Source organism: Pan paniscus, chromosome 17, assembly GCF_029289425.2.
Source record: "Pan paniscus chromosome 17, NHGRI_mPanPan1-v2.0_pri, whole genome shotgun sequence".
NCBI lineage: Eukaryota > Metazoa > Chordata > Mammalia > Primates > Hominidae > Pan > Pan paniscus.
This window is the reverse complement of record NC_073266.2, coordinates 71742097-71761058: the sequence shown is the minus strand read 5'-3', so window position 1 is coordinate 71761058 and position 18962 is coordinate 71742097. Positions and strand designations below refer to the sequence as shown.

The 18962-nt window shown below is 42.4% G+C and overlaps 1 protein-coding gene and 1 non-coding gene across 3 annotated transcripts in view; both read left to right on the top strand.

Moving 5' to 3' along the window:
- Window positions 1–5245: 5245 nt before the first annotated feature.
- Window positions 5246–18962, top strand: part of MBD2 (methyl-CpG binding domain protein 2) — a 72843-nt gene continuing 59126 nt past the window's right edge. The window contains exon 1 of one of the 2 annotated variants that reach the window (XM_034943738.3): window positions 5246–5995. In XM_034943738.3, coding sequence (XP_034799629.1) covers window positions 5454–5995 — 542 coding nt within the window. In that variant the 5' untranslated portion in view covers window positions 5246–5453. The remainder of the gene's footprint in view (window positions 5996–18962) is intronic. The other variant, XM_014342362.4, reaches the window with a different exon arrangement.
- On the top strand, window positions 7611–7739 carry LOC112437805 (small nucleolar RNA SNORA30/SNORA37 family). The gene has a single exon (XR_003026318.1). It is a non-coding gene; the product is annotated as a small nucleolar RNA SNORA30/SNORA37 family (small nucleolar RNA).

Genomic DNA, 18962 nt, shown 5'->3' with positions numbered 1-18962 from the left:
ATAAAGTACAATAAATGGATGAGGAAGTACCAAATGATACTAGTTTGGCGCAGAGTATACAACCTGGGGGGCACTGAATCAGCAGTGGGGTTTCTGGGGAGGTTAGAAAAGGCAACTTGGATGAAGTGATGTCTAAGGTGAAACCTAAGAGATAAGTAGAAAATAGCCAAACGGAAGGTTGGGGTGAGAGTGTGGGTGGAAACAGACAATCTTTTTCCAATTTGAAGTAGCAGCAAGCGTGAGAGTGAAGAGGCCATTGAAGGTGGGACAGGCAGTGAAAGCAGATAAAGCTCTAAACTTGGAGTCAGGAAACTGGAGTTCTAGTCTTTGCCTTGCCTCTTGTGAGGTATGCGTGAGGACTTGGGAAAGCCATTTTAGGTACAAAGTCTCTTGGTGAGATGTATTTTCTGATTTACTCAGTGACTACTCCTCCCTCACTTGTGAGCCGCAATCATAGCATAGTCAGCCCTCATTTCTAATGGATCACATGTCCTAGCATTCTGGTGTTTTGCAGCCAGAAACCACTGTTCAGCATATTAATTGGTATCTGAGGGCTCTAAAACCTAAAGACCATTTTCTTTCCACTGGTTGCACTGTTTTGTTTTTTTTATTTTGGGGGAGTTAAATAAAATAAGCATGTCTCCATCCTTTATTCCTAAACATTTACTTATGACAAATATAACAACTGACAGGAATTTAAAAAATACCAGACACTTCTTAAATGATTTCCCTTGGTTCAAAATTTACCCCTTCTTGTTTTCTCTTGCTTTTCAGGTAATTAACTCTTCTCTTTTTAGTTTGAACTATGCAGTGCAAGATTCCTCTGTAGTCTTTCCAAGTGGAAGGGTATAAAAAAAAAAAAACTTTATATTATGCCAGGTGAGGTGTCAGAGCCCTGGCATCGGAAAGTGGTTGGCTCACGGGTCATAGGGTAGTAAGAAGAATTTACAGAAGACAGTATAGGTTCGAAAAAGAAAGTTTTATTAGAAAGAAAGAACAGTGCAGAAGAGTACAGCAGGGCGCCTCAGCAAGAGAGGACTGAGTGGATTTTCCTTAGGGATATTTATGAACCTTAAAGCAGGAGCTTAAAGGGAATTTGGGCCATATTAACCACTTAGGTCATGATAAATGATTACATTTTTGGACATTTTGGTGTCTTAATGTCAGCAAGGGTTGCACGATAAGTTTTGACATGCATGCATGGGAGACATGTAGAAATTCTAGTTACTTACAAGTTTTTGGGAAAGAAGCCTGGACCCAGATGCCAGCTTTAAATAACAGGGGAGTCTAATTACTTCTAAATTCCTCACATAAGGAGTTTTGCCTCTGGATGGCCTGCTTGATGGTCACTAGGTGATCTCTGCCCTCTTCATACTACAAGCATTTGCACTGGAAAGTGTCATTTGGCCTCCTGACATGCTGTGCCTGGGAATTAGGTGAGAACAGTAGCTGGGCCAACCTAGTGAATCATAAAACCTGTTAATTAGTGCTGGAAAATGTCCTCCCCCAACCACCCCCGGCTGTGCCCTTACTCCTATGTAATGTCTTGATAAATTCTGACCTTACTGTTTGGAGTCTAAGAGAAAAAAACTCTAATGTCCCTGTTACCCCTTGATGCAAAAATGCTCATTGAAAAAAGTAAGGTTTTCCAATATTTGAAACGTTTTTCTGGCTGGGTGCGGTGGCTCACTCCCGTAATCCTAGGGCTTCGGGAAGTGGGGCGGGAAGATTGCTTGAGCCCAGGAGTTTGAGACCAGCCTGGGCAATACGGGGAGACTCCCATCTCTACAAAAAAAAAAAAAATTGTCTTAATTAGCTGAGTGTGATGGCACGTACCTGTGGTACCAGTTACACAGGAGGCCAAAACAACAACAACAAACCAATAAACCAATCAACCAACCAAACAAAAAACCAAAAAACAAAAACCAAACCAAACCAACCAAACAAACAAACAAACAAAAAAACACCTGCTTTTATTGGGTATTTTATCACACTCAAAGATTTAAATGCAGGTTATATATTTGACAAAATATATAGTTCTCAAAATCAGTCTCACCTCCTAATATTCTTTGAAGTTTCATTACCTGAATTTTTTCTAATTTTCAAAATAAAAATCCAAATTAACACCTTTCTTTAAAACAACTTTTTCTTTTCTTTTCTTTTCTTTTTTGAGACTGTTGCCCAGGCTGGAGTGCAGTGGCGTGATCTCAGCTCACTGCAAGCACCGCCTCCTGGGTTCATGCCATTCTCCTGCCTCAGCCTCCCGAGAAGCTGGGACTACAGGCGCCCGCCACCTCGCCTGGCTAATTTTTTATATTTTTAGTAGAGACAGGGTTTCACTGTGTTAGCCATGATGATCTCGATCTCCTGACCTTGTGATCTGCCTGCCTTGGCCTCCCAAAGTGCTGGGATTACAGGCGTGAGCCACCGCGCCCGGCCACAACTTTTTCTTTAATGGCTTAACTTCATTCAGCTTTACCTACTAAACAATAAAGGGAAAAATCAAAGAAAGAATAGTCTTCTAGGGGTGACAGTTGGTGTTTTAGCACCTGCCTTTATACCTGGGAGGCAGAGATCACAGGTGCTTACATCTCTGTTGTTCATTTAGTGGACCAGATTTCATACATAATCCTATCTTGCTTTTGTCTTTCACTTTCTCCAAGAGATAAGCTAGCAAGCCTTCTCCATTGTAAGAGAGACCAAATTGAAAATTTGGTCACAACTTTACTACCCGAGAAAAATAACGTTGCTATGCTTCCTGGAGGAGTGATAGAAAATGCATTTTCCTAGAATTATAAAAGGTTTATTATTTGTCCAGTATTTTAAGAGAAACAAAGGGGTCTGTCTCTCAGGTATTTAGCATCTATTCTTAACTCTTTTAGCTCTCAATCTAGTCCCCTTTGGAATTTATTGTTGCCTTAATTGGAGTATTTTTTTTTCTTTTAGTGGGAGAATAAATAAGAGCATTTATTTTTATTTAATTTTTTTTTTTTTTTTTTTTTTTTACTTTGCTCTATGGTATCACAGCAGAAAAGTTCAAGTGTAACCTAAAAGCTTTTGACATGTCTAAATGAGATTTTTCTTAACAGAGGGAACATTAAGCTACATCTTCTGGGATTTAGCAAATGGAATCTGGTAGTAGAAGTCAAAATAATGACCCGAAAATCCTGTGATTTATTTCTTTAAGCATGCTTTTATATCCAATGTATCATTTGATCTACAGCCTTATTAGCACAGCATGAAAAGGTAGAATTTTCCAAAAGTATACCCGTTCCCATCTGTTGTCTCAACTACCTGTCTCAATTACCGTTTCTACTGAGATTTTTGCTCATGTTTACCCTTTACTTTCCATTATGTGTGAAAATCAGAGTACTCTCTTATGTCATACAAACTTTAATATCATTTTTTTCCTTTATTCCTTCAGTGGAACCTTAAGTATTGGCATTCCTCAAGATTCAGTTCTTGATCCTCTTTCCTTTTATTATTAACCACGCAAGCCCTTCCTTGGAGAGCTTACTTACTTGCAGGGCCTCCTTCAACTGTCACTTTCACAAATGACTTTTTTTTTTGAGACGGAGTCTCGCTCGGTTGCCAGGCTGGAGTGCAGTGGCGCGATCTTGATTCACTGCAATCTCCGCCTCCCGTGTTCAAGCGATTCTCTTGCCTCAGCCTCCCGAGTAGCTGGGATTACAGGCGCACGCCAGCACGCCCAGCTAATTTTTGTATTTTAATAGAGACGGGGTTTGACCCTGTTGGCCAGAATGGTCTCTATCTCTAGACCTCGTGATCCGCCGGCCTCGGCCTCCCAAAGTGCTGGGATTACAGAAGTGAGCCACCGCGCCCGGCCACAAATGACTTCTTTTTTTTTTTTTTTTTGAGACAGAGTCTCGCTCTGTCGGCCAGGCTGGAGTGCAGTGGCGTGATCCAGTTCACTGCAAGCTCCGCCTCCCGGGTTCACGCCATTCTCCTGCCTCAGCCTCCGGAGCAGCTGGGACTACGGGCGCCCGCCACCACGCCCAGCCAATTTTCTGCATTTTTAGTAGAGACGGGGTTTCATCGTGTTAGCCAGGCTGGTCTTGAACTCCTGACCTCAGGTGATCTGCCCGCCTCTGCCTCCCAAAGTGTTGGGATTACAGGCGTGAGCCACCGCGCCCGGCCCACAGATGACTTCTAAATGAATGTCTCCAGTACTGATCTCCTCAGAACTCATTTCTTGATGATTTTTTAGATTCACATTTCTAAATTTCTTGTAGGAAACCACAAATTAGTGTCTTTCAACTAAAGGACATTAAAAGAAGACTAAGGTCAGGTTTAGAGACAGACAAGTTTGCGTGTATGAGTTAATGTTTGCATATACTGCAAAGATAAACCAAATTAATTTTAGATTTTTGTTGCTTTACATTAATCAACTTTTTCTATACGTTAAACTTGGTCCTCAGTTTTTAGGGCATATGAGTATAGAAACCCAAGATAGCTTATCATCAGGCTGATAACATGTGCTTTACATTTTTCAATCTTCCAAATATTTCATAATATATTATCTTGAATATCAATAGCACACTTCTATAAATGTTCAACAACTTATAGAAAATATGCATTTCTAAAATTCAAGTTGGCAGACCGAAAAGAATACCACACAGTTTCCTAAAGGCTTGTGACAGTAAGTTAGGCTGGACTTTCAACATAATGGAATATTTACCAAATAAAAGGCCACTGATTTTTGTATTAGACAAAGACATCTGGAAATTTCTAGATGGATTTAGGGATTCTGGTCATTCTAAGGAGAATCTAGAGGTAAGCCCCATCTGACTCATGGGCATATTCCAAGTTATCATTTCTTTTCCTACATCCTTACAAGGTTCCAGGAGAATCTGTCAATGGCTCTGAAGCCAGGCTCAGAAGGGAACTGGTATTCAGCGAATGGGACACTTTGCTTCATTCCTTCATTATAAGCTCCCCTGCAAGCTTTGTGCAGAGGGGCGGGAAAAGGGGCTATCACCCCCTTAAATGAATAGCCGAGTTGGTGAGTATGTAATGTAAGATCTATTTTGCTTGTTATTCATTAATTGGGAAGCAAACATAGGTAAAATCACATAATGGTGGAGGTTACCCCGTTTGAAACAAACTAACCACAGTCACTATGACACCCCCAACTGGTGGCTAGCCCGACCAACCTTCCCAGCTCCGCGCGCCCAGTGGGGGCCCGGGCCGGAAAAGCGCGGGAGGGGGCGTGGCCCCGAGAAGGCGGAGACAAGATGGCCGCCCAGAGCGCTTGGAGGACCTAAGAGGCGGTGGCCGGGGCCACGCCCCGGGCAGGAGGGCCGCTCTGTGCGCGCCCGCTCTATGATGCTTGCGCGCGTCCCCCGCGCGCCGCGCTGCGGGCGGGGCGGGTCTCCGGGATTCCAAGGGCTCGGTTACGGAAGAAGCGCAGCGCCGGCTGGGGAGGGGGCTGGATGCGCGCGCACCCGGGGGGAGGCCGCTGCTGCCCGGAGCAGGAGGAGGGGGAGAGCGCGGCGGGCGGCAGCGGCGCTGGCGGCGACTCCGCCATAGAGCAGGGGGGCCAGGGCAGCGCGCTCGCCCCGTCCCCGGTGAGCGGCGTGCGCAGGGAAGGCGCTCGGGGCGGCGGCCGTGGCCGGGGGCGGTGGAAGCAGGCGGGCCGGGGCGGCGGCGTCTGTGGCCGTGGCCGGGGCCGGGGCCGTGGCCGGGGACGGGGACGGGGCCGGGGCCGGGGCCGCGGCCGTCCCCCGAGTGGCGGCAGCGGCCTTGGCGGCGACGGCGGCGGCTGCGGCGGCGGCGGCAGCGGTGGCGGCGGCGCCCCCCGGCGGGAGCCGGTCCCTTTCCCGTCGGGGAGCGCGGGGCCGGGGCCCAGGGGACCCCGGGCCACGGAGAGCGGGAAGAGGATGGACTGCCCGGCCCTCCCCCCCGGATGGAAGAAGGAGGAAGTGATCCGAAAATCTGGGCTAAGTGCTGGCAAGAGCGATGTCTACTACTTCAGGTACCTCCCTGGGGGCGGGGAGGGGGGTGGCGGGGTCAGGCCGGGGTCAGGGGTCAAGAGCGGGCCTGGGCAGGGGATGCCAGGATGAGCGCTGGGGCCCGGGGGGCATGTGGCAGGGACAGGATGGTTTGGTGGTGGAAGGTGGCGGAACCCTTGGGTGAGAGTTGACCCCAGTGCGGTGGGAGGCAGTGTCAAAAGGTGAGGGCCCGCAGGAGGGCATCTTATGTGGAAGGCGTCGGGGAAGATGGTCTGCGAAGAAAGGGTTAGCCTGGCAGGGATGGTTAGTCCACTGAAGGGTTAAAAGGAGGTGTAATTCATCGAAACTATAAAACCCAGTCACTGTTGGCTCCTGTCCCAGCCTGTCCCAGATTCATCATCACAAGTGTTAAGCATGCACATGTGGAAGAATGAGCTATCTACAGTAACAAGGTTTCATTTACTTCATCCAAGAAAGTTTTGTGTAAAGCAACTATTTGGAATGCCTGAAGTTTTTTTGGAACTTCTTGGTATTGCAGAATATACTCTTTTGAAACTGACACACTGTACTAAGTTTTTAGACTCCTAGACCAAAATTTGCTCCCCAGGGAACATTTGTCAATGTCTGGAGACATTTTCGGTTCTCACACCTGGGGAGGGTGTGATACTGGCATCTAGTGGGTAGAGGCCAGAGATGCTGCTACATATTCGATAATACAAAGGAAAGCTCCCACAACAAAGAATGATCTGGCCCAAAATGTCACCTGTGCTGAGGTTGAGACATCCTGTTTTAAAATGATTCAAGGTTTTTCACCTTAGTGTGATCTTGCAATCCCGTGGTCATGCTGCTGATGTCTTCAGTTTGTGTGACCCAGTAAGCTCAAGAAAGTGCCTATGGCAATTGACATCCGTGGACTTAATACACATTTACTAAATTTTGTAATAAGCCATGCTATTGATAGAAGATAATATAAACTTGTATTCAGTAGTTTGGAGGTACGTGTTTGTGGACTGACTGAAGCATTTTTCAGGGAATGTATATGGGTATTGGAGACAATTGTCATTTAGCTATTGTAATAATGTTATAAAGGATTTCCTGTCCTCTTCAAGTAGTTCTGGGAAAATGTGTCTGTACACATACCATGCTTATGAACTAAAAATACTTTTAACTAGATTGAAAAGGTTAAAGAAATGTACATACACATATATACATACATATGCACACACAAGAATGTGATCACTGCTGGTGCAGCATGTAAATACAAACACATTCCTGATGGTTGCTATATATGGATGAGTAGTTGTAGTAAGTTCACTTCACCTCAACTAAAAAATAAAAGTGATGTTTCGTAGAACTTAGTCTTCCACTTGATCTGGACCCTCATCTTGAAACCTCATATGATAAAATGGAGAACTTATTTTAAACATGAGAAGGTAGTAATCACCTGTGGTCCCAGTTACGGGGCTGGGGCGAGAGAATCTCTTGAGTCCAGGAGTTCGAGGCTGCAGTGACCTATGATTGTGCCTGGGCAATAGAGTGAAACCCCATCTCTTTAAAGAAAAAAAAGAAAAAGTGTGATAGTCTTGGTTTGTATTTCCTCATCGTTAAATATTTGATTTAATGGTAAGAAAGTTATTGTGAGCACTTTCACAGGTCCTCCCTCAGGCTGTGGGGCCAGGATTTGGTAGCTGGTGCTGAGAGAAAACCTTTGTTGGCATCCTTGCCCTGGGACTGTGCCAGTGGCAGCTGTCATTCAATGGGACAATTTCTTCTGATTAAAAAAAAAAAGGTTATTGTGGTTAAAAAAAGATTAGTCTTCTCAAGTTCATTAGTTTCATTTAGTGCCGTTCACAATTGTTCGTTTTCTAGTATTTCATTAACAGAGCATTCTGTTTTCTTTCTAAGCAGGCAGTCTGCATAACCTTCTGTGAACTATGTGCTGATGTCTTGTAGGCAATTATATTTGACAAGATTATTCTGTATCTGTGATTGAACTCCTTGAGGAATAGATGACTAGGCTATTCTCAGTAGAACATCTTAAACTTTGAATTTTCCTCTCTGTGGCAGTTCTCCTGGGATATGGTTTGTTTGGTTTTGGGATGATGTTTTTGTTCAGACTAACTTTGGGTATTGCAAAGCTTTTTGTTTGTTGGTTTTCCTTGTAGTTGGAAAAGTTATTTCAAGAAGTCAGATTGTTGTAGTGCTCATTTGGATTTGTGGCCACTTAACATTTTCTTGGATGTTGTGTAAATTTTCTGATGTTAAATTTATTTTATTTTTTTTGAGATGGAGTCTCGCTCTGTCGCCCAGGCTGGAGTGCAGTGGTGCGATCTCGGCTGACTGCATCCTCCGCCTCTGGGGTTCAAGTGATTCTTCAGCCTCCCAAGTAGCTGGGACTACAGGTGCCTGCCACCATGCGCGGCTAATTTTTGTATTTTTAGTAGAGATGGGGTTTCACCATATTGGCAAGGCTGGTGTCGAACTCCTGACCTTGTGATCCACCTGCCTCGGCCAGTGCTGGGATTACAGGTGTGAGCCACCAGGCCTGGCCATTAAATTTTTAAATACAAACTTAATAATTTTTTTTTTTTTTGAGACGGAGTCTTGCTCTGTTGCCCAGGCTGGAGTGCAGTGGTGTGTTCTCGGCTCACTACAAGCCCTGCCTCCTGGGTTCACGCCATTCTCCTGCCTCAGCCTCCCGAGTAGCTGGGACTACAGGTGCCCACCACCACGCCCAGCTAATTTTTTGTATCTTTTAGTAGAGACGGGGTTTTACCGTGTTAGCCAGGATGGTCTCAGTCTCCTGACCTCGTGATCCACCCGCCTTGGCCTCCCAAAGTGCTGGGATTACAGGTGTGAGCCATCGCTCCCGGCCCCGATATGATCAATTTAAAACAAACTTTCTAAACAAATTCATCTTAAGGCAAGTCGTAAGCCACTATAGTGGTAATTGCTCTCTAAAACGAAAGTCTTTTTCTGGGACATTGCAGCATGATTTGCCTTTTACTTGTTTATGTAAAATGGAAAGGACACATTGAACAGATTTGTGCCAAACCTGTTTCGTTCAGGGCCAAAAGGAGCATTGTCTGCTGTTTATTAACTGTCTACAGAGGTTCCGTTACTTTGCAGGATTGTTAACAACCAGTCTTGTTTTTCTTCTGAAACGTTACATTCTGAGTCAGTAAGGTGTATGTAGCGTAATATGATAATTGTGATACAGTAGTTAATTTGACTTGTGACGGTAGCTTTCTGTGATGAATGATGGCAGTCACTTATTGTAAAGGAAGACAAATTATTTTTCAGCTTACAGTGTCACTGCTTTACATATTAGTGTCCCCATATTTAAAAATTCCATTAGTTCACCAAACACCCACTATCTGTTAAAAGTGGGTTAAGAGTTAATTCTCCTGTTGGTAATGTGAACACCTGCACCCAATTGTTCACACAGATTCTAATAATACTGACCCTTGAATTAGCCTGCCCCTGGGGAGATTAATTTAAACAAATCTGTGCCTGTTAATGTAGGGTGTGGCAGGCACTTATTAATTGGACTGAAATTAAGCTCATTGAGAAAGCCTCAAATTTTGGTAGTATGTTTTTTGGGTGCTGTTTTGAAACTGCCAAGTTCTAATAGGAAGGCGTGCCCCTAGTTGCCAGTTAACGCAATATAATTATGCCTTCTGTCAGGATTACTGATAGTGTTGTGGTGGTTCATATATTATCATCTAGCGTGTTTGTTTAAAAGGGTGTGGTTTGATTGGATCCATTGGTATATTTTCTGAAAAAGTTTGTTGCCATCATTTGAACAATAACTTTCTAACTTGTCTACTTGACTCCTGTCATTTCTAGTTGCTTGCATAACACTTGCTGATTGATATTTTTGAAATATTTTCTTCCTCACATAGTCTTTTAGTAGCCCCCCTTGCCTTTTTTAAAAAAATCAAGTCTAGGCCGGTCGCTGTGGCTCACGCCTGTAATCCCAGCACTTTGGGAGGCTGAGGCGGGTGGATCACGAGGTCAGGAGATCGAGACCATTCTGGCTAACACGGTGAAACCCTGTTTCTACTAAAAATACAAAAAAATTAGCCAGGCATGGTGGCAGATGCCTGTAGTCCCAGCTACTCGGGAGGCTGAGGCAGGAGAATGGCGTGAACCCGGGAGGCGGAGCTTGCAGTGAGCTGAGATCATGCCACTGCACTCCAGCCTGGGCGACAGAGCGAGACACAGTCTCAAATATATATATGTGTGTGTGTGTGTGTGTGCCATTTGTTGCTAAAGACTAGTATGATGCTTCAAGAGAATGAATTCTGAATCACTGAGGTTCAACCATGCTCCTCCCCTCACCTTGGTTTGCCTTTAAAAACAAACAAAGAAACAAACAAAAAATAAATGGACCCTCCATGTAGTATCTAGAAAACTGACTGAGTGGACCCAGGTAAGCAATGTGACTATTGTCATAGTTCTTACATATTTGTGTTAAAGTCTTCTTGGATTCCAATAAAAAGCCTTTTCTGATATTGTCTTCTTTCTCATAATTCCTATGTAGTTAAACTTGGTGTCCCTTGTATAACTCTCATATTCATTTACTTAGAACTCGTGGCTTTCTCACATAGCTGTCTTTCCCCTCGACACAATGCCAAACACTCAGATGCTAAATAAGGGTTTACCAATTGATATTCCACCTAACGTTTTGTAAAACAAGCCTTAAAATGACTTTGTAGTTTTTGCTTTATTTCTGTTCTTGTGGTGGTGTGTTGGGATAAAATTGGTTGAGGTATTTTATTAATAAGGCTATGCATTTTGTAGTTTCTAATTTTCATCATCAATGTGAAGGTACTGTGGAAAGCCTTTTTCTGGAATTTTGAATATTAGAGATACAGTGAAAATGGTAAATAGGTTGCTCATAGTGCACAGACACAAGTGAGAAATCGGCATTTGAATTTCATCGACTGTGTAACGTCGGGTATAGTAGTGTAGGGTCTTCTGTGCCTTAATTCTATGTGTATTTGTGTTACAGCTCTCAGAATTTTGGCAGCTATTAGTAGTATTTTGCTAAATGCTTTACATGAGCTATCATACTGGATTTTTTTTTTTTTTTTGAGACGGAGTCTTACTTTGTCACCTAGGCTGGAGTGCAGTGGTGCAATCTCAGCTCACTGCAACCTCTGCCTCCTGGGTTCAAGTGATTGTCCTACCTCAGCCTCCTGAGTAGCTGGGATTACAGGTGCACACCACCACGCCTGGCTAATTTTGGTATTTTTAGTTAGAGACGGAGTTTCACCATGTTGGTCAGGCTGGTCTTGAACTCCTGACCTTGAGATCCACCTGCCTCAGCCTCCCAAAATGCTAGGATTACAGGCGTGAGCCACCGCACCCAGCCTATCATACTGGATTCTTATGACCGTATGAAACATAGGTACAATTATCTCCATTTTACAGATTGGGAGTTAGCAAAGGGAAGTAGCGTGCTTGGGGTTGTACAGCTAGTAAGTGCAAAGGTACAACCTGAAGCTGGTGGTTTAACCTCAGAACTTCTAACCACCATGCTCTGTTGCATGGCATAGAGATCCCTACTTGTATTCTCAAATATTGCAACACCCCATGTCTAATCTACTTTATTGGGCTTAGTGTGCCATTGAGATAATGTGATTATTTACTATTACACTTGTATCCTGAAGATGTCAAAGGGTAAATTTTAAATCCTATTTGGTAGTGAAGCTATTGTACCAAAGGATAACCCTCCAGCTTTAAATAATCCTGGAGGGGAAAAAAATGTAATAAATCCACATAATTAAAGCAGTATTGTTCTGAGTAATAAAAGTGATCAGTTTGTTCAGAAATATTATCTCTTTGATAAATGTTCAACCTAGGATTAACCCTGTTATTTCTCAGATATTGAGGTTTGAGATACAGTTGAAATATACCGTACAGATCAATTTTTAAAAAATCTCTAGTTAGAGAAAGGAAAGAAATCCAATATTTATTAAGAGCTTAATTGCATAATAGAAAGTTTGGCTTGCTTTAAGTCTTTTCTCTTGATGTTGTGTGATTGAAGCCTGCACCCAGAAATGAAAGACATAGGTGTGGTGGAGATTGTGCTCTGATACATCTTCCTTAGCTGTACTAGCACATCTTTTTGTGAGATACCAAAGGAATTTTTGTTAGGGTGCAGCATTGCTGTCTGTCCTACATCTGATTTTTAGAATCTGACATGCAAAGTCTCACCTGCCGCAACACCCACAATACTTGTATTAGAGGAAATACATAGCTCAAAGGAACTGATGCATATACGTTCTAAAAATAATCTCCAACAGAAATTGGTAGATTTTTTCACATTGCTTTTAAAAATTTTGTTAATGAGATATCGTCATTTTTTTCATAATTTAGTTTTAATGGAATTTTAAAGGAAGTGATGCTTTTTTTGATTTTGTTTTTTAGATTCTATAGTGGGGCTCATAGAAATTCATAACTTTTTTACTCATGTTTAAAATCTTCTCAAGACATGGATGATGAATTAGAACTAAACCATAAACTCTTCCTGGATTTAGTGTTTGGCTGGGAATCTTAATGCCTCTTACAGCTCTTATGTATTGATCTTTCATTGTTCTTTGCCATTTCCAGTGAGAAACGATTAGGAAAATTTTGTAATATGGTGTTTTACTTAATTTTATCAGAACTTCTAAAAATTAAAACTTCCCAAGGAAGGAGAATAAAAATATGGAATAGAATGAAGTTTGAATAATATCTGCAGATTTCATGATTTCATCCTGTCTTCGTTCTCAGTATAATACAAATTCAAACTCATTTTGGGAACTTGATGTACATAAACTCTATGTGAATGTAAATAATAAAATTTAAAATTAGATTTTAAAATTGAACACTTAGCATTTCTCAGGAGTAATCGAGTGTTTTACAGATGTGAGGAAGAAGAACATCGTCCCCTTTTATTTTTTATTTTGTTTTGTTTTGTTTTGAGACGGAGTTTCGCTCTTGTTGCCCAGGCTGGAGTGCAGTGGCGTGATCTCCACTCACTGCACCCTCTGCCTTCTGGATTCAAGTGATTATCCTGCCTCAGCTTCCCAAGTAGCCGGGATTACAGGCATGCGTCAACCATGCCCGGCTAATTTTATATTTTTAGTAGACGAGATTTCACCATGTTGGCCAGGCTGGTCTCGAACTCCTGAACTCAGGTGATCCACCTGCTTTGGCCTCCCATAATGCTAAGATTACAGGCATGTGAATGCTGAGATTACAGGCATGAGCCACCGCGCCTGGCCCATCATCCCCTTTTGAAGATTTTTTTTTTTGAATGCTGTGTCTTGGTATTCGTTTCTTTGTTATTTTTACACTGGAAGAATGCATGGATAAGCAAGGATGCATGTCCTTAAAATTCTTTTTAACAGGCATTCATCTCTTTTAAAAAGCCTTTCCTAGAGTCCCCTAGCAGAAATGGGAAACTCCTATGGCATTTGAGTATTACTCTGTTAACTCTTATCACATTTGCTTTAAGAAATAGTTGGCAAGTCTTTGTTACCCATGAGATTCTGAACCTCCTCAGTGTCAGGAGCTGTGTCTGATTCATTTTTGAATCTTCAGTATCCAGCATAGTCCCTGGTATAATATGGAACATTTTTCATAAATCTTCACTAAGTGAAGCAAACAGTAAATACATTTCTCTATTAATCCAAAAAGTTATGGTTAATCTGGCTGTATACATAGGCCTGACTGCCCTTATAGGGGCTGCAGTTACCAGCATCCTGCCTTGCACTAAATCAGGTATACAAATATTGAATAGCTGAAGTAAATGTAATTTTTTTCCTCAAACTTGTGTGTGTGTAGTGTTGATGTATATATATTACCTAGGCTTTTAGGTCTAAAATGATTTATAGGACTTTTGATTTCATTTTTAATATTAAAATTCTTTTATATTTTGCTTGAAAAAAATCTATCTTCAAGGGCTGGATGCGGTGGCTCACGCCTGTAATCCCAGCACTTTGGGAGGCCGAGGTGGGTGGATCACCTGAGGTCAGGAGTTCAAGACCAGCCTGACCAACATGGTGAAACTCCATCTCTACTAAGAAATACAAGAAAAAATTAGCCGGGCATGGTGGCAGGTGCCTGTAATCCCAGGTATTCAGGAGGCTGAGGCAGGAGAATCGCTTGAACCTCGGAGGTGGAGGTTGCAGTGAGCCGAGATTGCACCATTGCACTCCATCCTGGGCAACAAGAGCGAAACTCTGTCTCCAAAAAAAAAAAAAAAAAAAAAGGCCGGGCTTGGTGGCTCACACCTTTAATCCCAGCACTTTGGGAGGCCAAGGCAGGCGGATCACGAGGTCAGGAGGTCGAGACCAGCCTGACCAACATGGTGAAACCCCTTCTTTACTAAAAATACAAAAATTAGCTGGGCGTGGTGATGTGTGTCTGTAATCCCAGCTACTCGGGAGGCTGAGGCAGGAGAATCGCTTGAACCAGGGAGTTGGAGACTGCAGATTGCAGCTAGCTGAGATCGCGCCACTGCACTCCAGCCTGGCAGCAGAGGGAGATCCATCTCAAAAAAAAAAAAAAAAAAAAAAAAAATCTATCCTCAGAAATTGCTTTTTATCATCTTGGGAGGCTATGTTTCTATCTAGTTTTAACTAATTTATTTTTTGTTTTGCTGTAAATGTGAAGCGTTTGTTCGAGTGGTCTGTATTAAAAAAGAAGAGAAAAATGAAGTAAAAGTGAACATACAAAAAACATGTTGCAACTTCTTAGTACCAGATTCCTGAGTCACATAAACTTACCCTGTCAAGTTACCATGACAGTTTCCAAATGCTTTCTCTACACTTGCGGACTTACTTGAGGACCAGTAAGTTTGCACACAGACCACACTTTGGTTGTCCTGGTTTAGAATAAACAATGGAGACTTTTGAGTCAGAAGATGGGGCTTGTATCTTGCTTTACTGTGTTAATCTTGGATGGATAAGTTTTTGTAAGCTTTTGTTTCCTCAACTATAAATCTAGTGTAAGAATTCTACCTTGTGGAGGCCGGGCGCGGTGGCTCACCCCTGTAATCCCAGCAGTTTGGTAGGCTGAGGCGGGTGGATCACGAGGTCAGGAGATCGAAAACATCCTGGCTAATGCCGTGAAACCCCATCTCTACTAAGAAATACAAAAAATTAGCTGGGCGTGTTGGCGGGTGCCTGTCGTCCCAGCTACTAGGGAGGCTGAGGCAGGAGAATGGCGTGAACCCGGGAGGTGGAGCTTGCAGTGAGCCAAGATCACACCACTGCACTCCAGCCTCGGCGACAGAGCGAGACTCCGTCTAAAAAAAAAAAAAAAAGAATTCTACCTCGTGGAAATTTTTTGAGATTAAATGTGCTTGCCATGTGTAGGTGGTTAGTACATCAGTAAAATGTTAGCTCCTTTCTCTTCGTTTAATTAGCCAACAGAAATAGAAGCGCATGCTTGGTAATTATGTGAAGGTTTACTGTATTTTGTTGTATTCTGAAATGTGATTAGGGCAGACCTTAGGTTATAAAGGTTCCTCAGAGTTTTAAAAAAATATTATGCATAGGTCAGGTATGCTGGCACATACCTGTAATCCCAGCACTTTGGGAGGCTGAAGCAGGAGGATCACTTGAAGACAGGAGTTTGAGACCAGCCTGGCTAACATAGTGAGACTCCTGTCCCTACAAAAAATTTTTAAAATATTAGCTGGGCATGTTGGCCTGAGCCTGTACTCCCAGCTAATATTGGAGGCTGAGGTGGGAGGATTCCTTCAGTCGAGGAGTTCAAGGCTGTAGTGAGCCACAATTGCTCCACGCCACTCCAACCTGGGCAACAGAGTGAGACCCTGTCTCTAAAAAAAAAACAAAACAAAGAAAGAAAGAAACAAACAAAATATATATATATGTATAGTATGTATGGGTTATAAAAGTAACCCCTTCTCAGTGGGAAAGTTGGGAAAATATAGAAGAGTATAGTGAAGTAATGACAGTCATTATTATAGTCCCAAAGAGAACTACTGTCTTATCAGGCAATGTTTGTTGTTAAAAAAAAAAAAAAAGAAAGAAAGAAAAGAGAACCATTGCTAATTTTGACATAGTAGCTTCCAGTCTGGTTTTTGGGCATATTTGTCCAAGTAAATATTAATATGTGTGTGTATGTATATATGTAAGATATATGTGTAAGGATATATATGTGTATACACACACACATATACCTACATACACACACTTGTAATTATGGAAAAGTTCAGACATAGGCAAAACTAGATGGAAAAGTATAATGAATCCCTATATAGTCATCCAGTTTCAACAGTTACCAGTTCCTGGCCAGTCTTGCTTTATCTGTATTCACCCCGTTCCCCCTAGTTATATTTTGAAATAATTCCCAAACATACTTAATTTCTGACAGTGTCGTAGCAGTGTCTAGTCCCCAATTCAACCAAAATAACCAGTATTTTTCTTTTTTCCTTTCTCAGAAAGCAAATGCCTTAAGGATGAGACTAGGTAGAATTCTACATAAATTCATTTTTTCGCATTTTAGTGGCATACCCTGGTTTTTAATTTTTTAAACAAATGATACAGAGCAGTGGTCCCCAACTTTTTCAGCACCAGGGACCGGTTTCATGGAAGACGGTTTTTCCATGGATCCCGAATGGTTTTGAGATGAAACTGATCCACCTCTGATCATCAGGCATTAGTTAGATTCTCATAAGGAGCATGCATCCTAGATCCCTCGCATGTACAGTTCACAGTAGGGTTCATGCTCCTATGAGAATCTAAAGCTGCCACTGATCTGACACGAGGCAGAGCTCAGGCTGTAATGCTCGTCTCCTGCTGTACCTCCCGGTTCTTAACGGGCCACGGTCAGTGGCCAGGGCTAGGGCTTAGGGATCCGTGAAATAGAGATAATACTATCAGCTATAGTAATTTACTCTAATAAATTTTTTCCTTATACTTTAAAAATAATCCCCCCCCCGCCCCCATAATCCTTCCCCACCCATCCCCACTGCCAAGGAATTTTTTTTTTTTGAGACAGGGTCTTGCTCTGTTGCCCAGGCTGGAGTGCAGTGATGTGGTCGTGGCTCACTGCAGCTTCAACCTCCCAGGCTCAAGCAATCCTCTCACCTCAGCCTCCTGAATAGCTGGGACTACAGGCACGTGCCACCATGCTCGGTTAATTTTTGTGTTTTTTTGTAGAGACTGAGTTTCGCCTTTTTTGCCCAGGCTTGTCTTGAACTCATGGCTTAAGTGATCTGTCCGCCTCGGCTTCCCAAAGTACTGGAATTACAGGTGTGAGCCACTTTGCCCAACCAGCAAATTCTTTAATGCTCAAATTGACTTGCCCAGAGTCTTGATATTTTTTTTTTAAAGCTTTCTTATTTTGGGGGGAAATCTTCAGCTAGCATACTTAATGTTTAAACAAAATAGAGAAATTTTCATTCATACATACAAAAGTAGTGGGAACTACCCAGCTTAAACAATTTGTCAACACATAGTCAATCTTATTTCATCCCTATCCCAATTTACTACTCCTGACCCAACCTTCATTATTTGAAGGAAATCTGACGTCAAGTAAGTTCATTCATAAATAAGTATTCAATATGCTATTTGAGAAGATGTAACTTGTGAAAATTTCTACCAGTGCAGAACTCAGTGTTTCAAAGCTAGAATGAGGCCAATAGGCAGTTCATGATTATTTGCCTAACATAGGCAATAATTACTATATGGGTTCAGAGGAAAGAAAATTCCTATTACTGGGTTCTGTGAAGGCTTTGTGGAAGAGGTAGTATATAAGGTGGATTGGTATTTCTGGGCTCTTGGAGACTAGGGGTAGCATCATGCATTATGGACCAAGTAGAAGACATGGTGCTTGCAAAGAACTGTAGAAGCCATTTAGACTATTCAGAATAGAGTGATTAAACCAATATGGCTGGAGCAAAGGTCACTAGGTAAGAGTGGAAAGTAGGGTTGAAAGGTTAAGAGGAGGCCATAGGACCAACATAGTGAAACCCCGTCTCTACTAAAAATACAAAAAATTAGCTGGGTTTAGTGGCAGGCGCCTGTAATCCCAGCTACTTGGGAGGCTGAGGCAGGAGAATCGCTTGAAGGCAGGAGACGGAGGTTGCAGTGAGCTGAGATTGTGCCATTGCACTCCAGCCTGGGCTACAGTGCGAGACTCCGTCTCAAAGAAAAAAAAAAAAGGAGGCCATAGGAAAAAGGATCTAAAATGCAAGCCTAAGATGTTTGGCTTTTTTGCTTATGGGGTAAAAGTCCACTGAAGGCTGTTAAGCCAGAGCTGTTGTCAAAGTGGTGTTTTAGGAAGGGCTATGTGGATAGTGTAGAATGCAAAGAGATGAGCAAAGTTAGCTTATCATGGTGATTTAGACCTGAGGTGATGCAGACTTGATTTGGGCAGTGGCAATGGAAAGGAAGGCTGTGTTTAAAGGTGATCACTTAGGAAGTGATCAGACATGGGAGATATGAATAAAATAAGAGCAGATAAAATCTATCAGGGACAAGCTGTAGAGGAGTGCTGAGGATGGTGCATTGTAGGAAAGGCCTACATTTAAAGATTAAGGGGAAAGGAGTTAAGGAGGTACAGGGAGCTGACTTAGGTAGATTTTTCTCGTGTGTGTGTGTGTGTGTGTGTGTGTGTGTGTGTGTGTGTGTATAGCAATAATATACATTCTTTTAATTTGGCGGGTTTCTGATTGTTTTGTATCTAAGTACAAAACAATAATTCTAATTTCATGTTTTTAGTCTCAGATGAAGTTTGATTTCTGAAGAAAATTGTTATTTAAAGTTAGGGAAATGTTTCGTTGAATACTTACTGTTGTAAGTGAGAAGTAAGTGTTAACATTTAAAGAGATTTAAAAAAATAGAAAGTTGATGTTTCTTTTAGTCTCAACATTTCCAGTGCTATAGCTTACAGAATTTTTAGTGTGGAGATTTTTATTATTCCCCATAAAGTATTTCCTGATACTGATGGGAAGTGATGTGC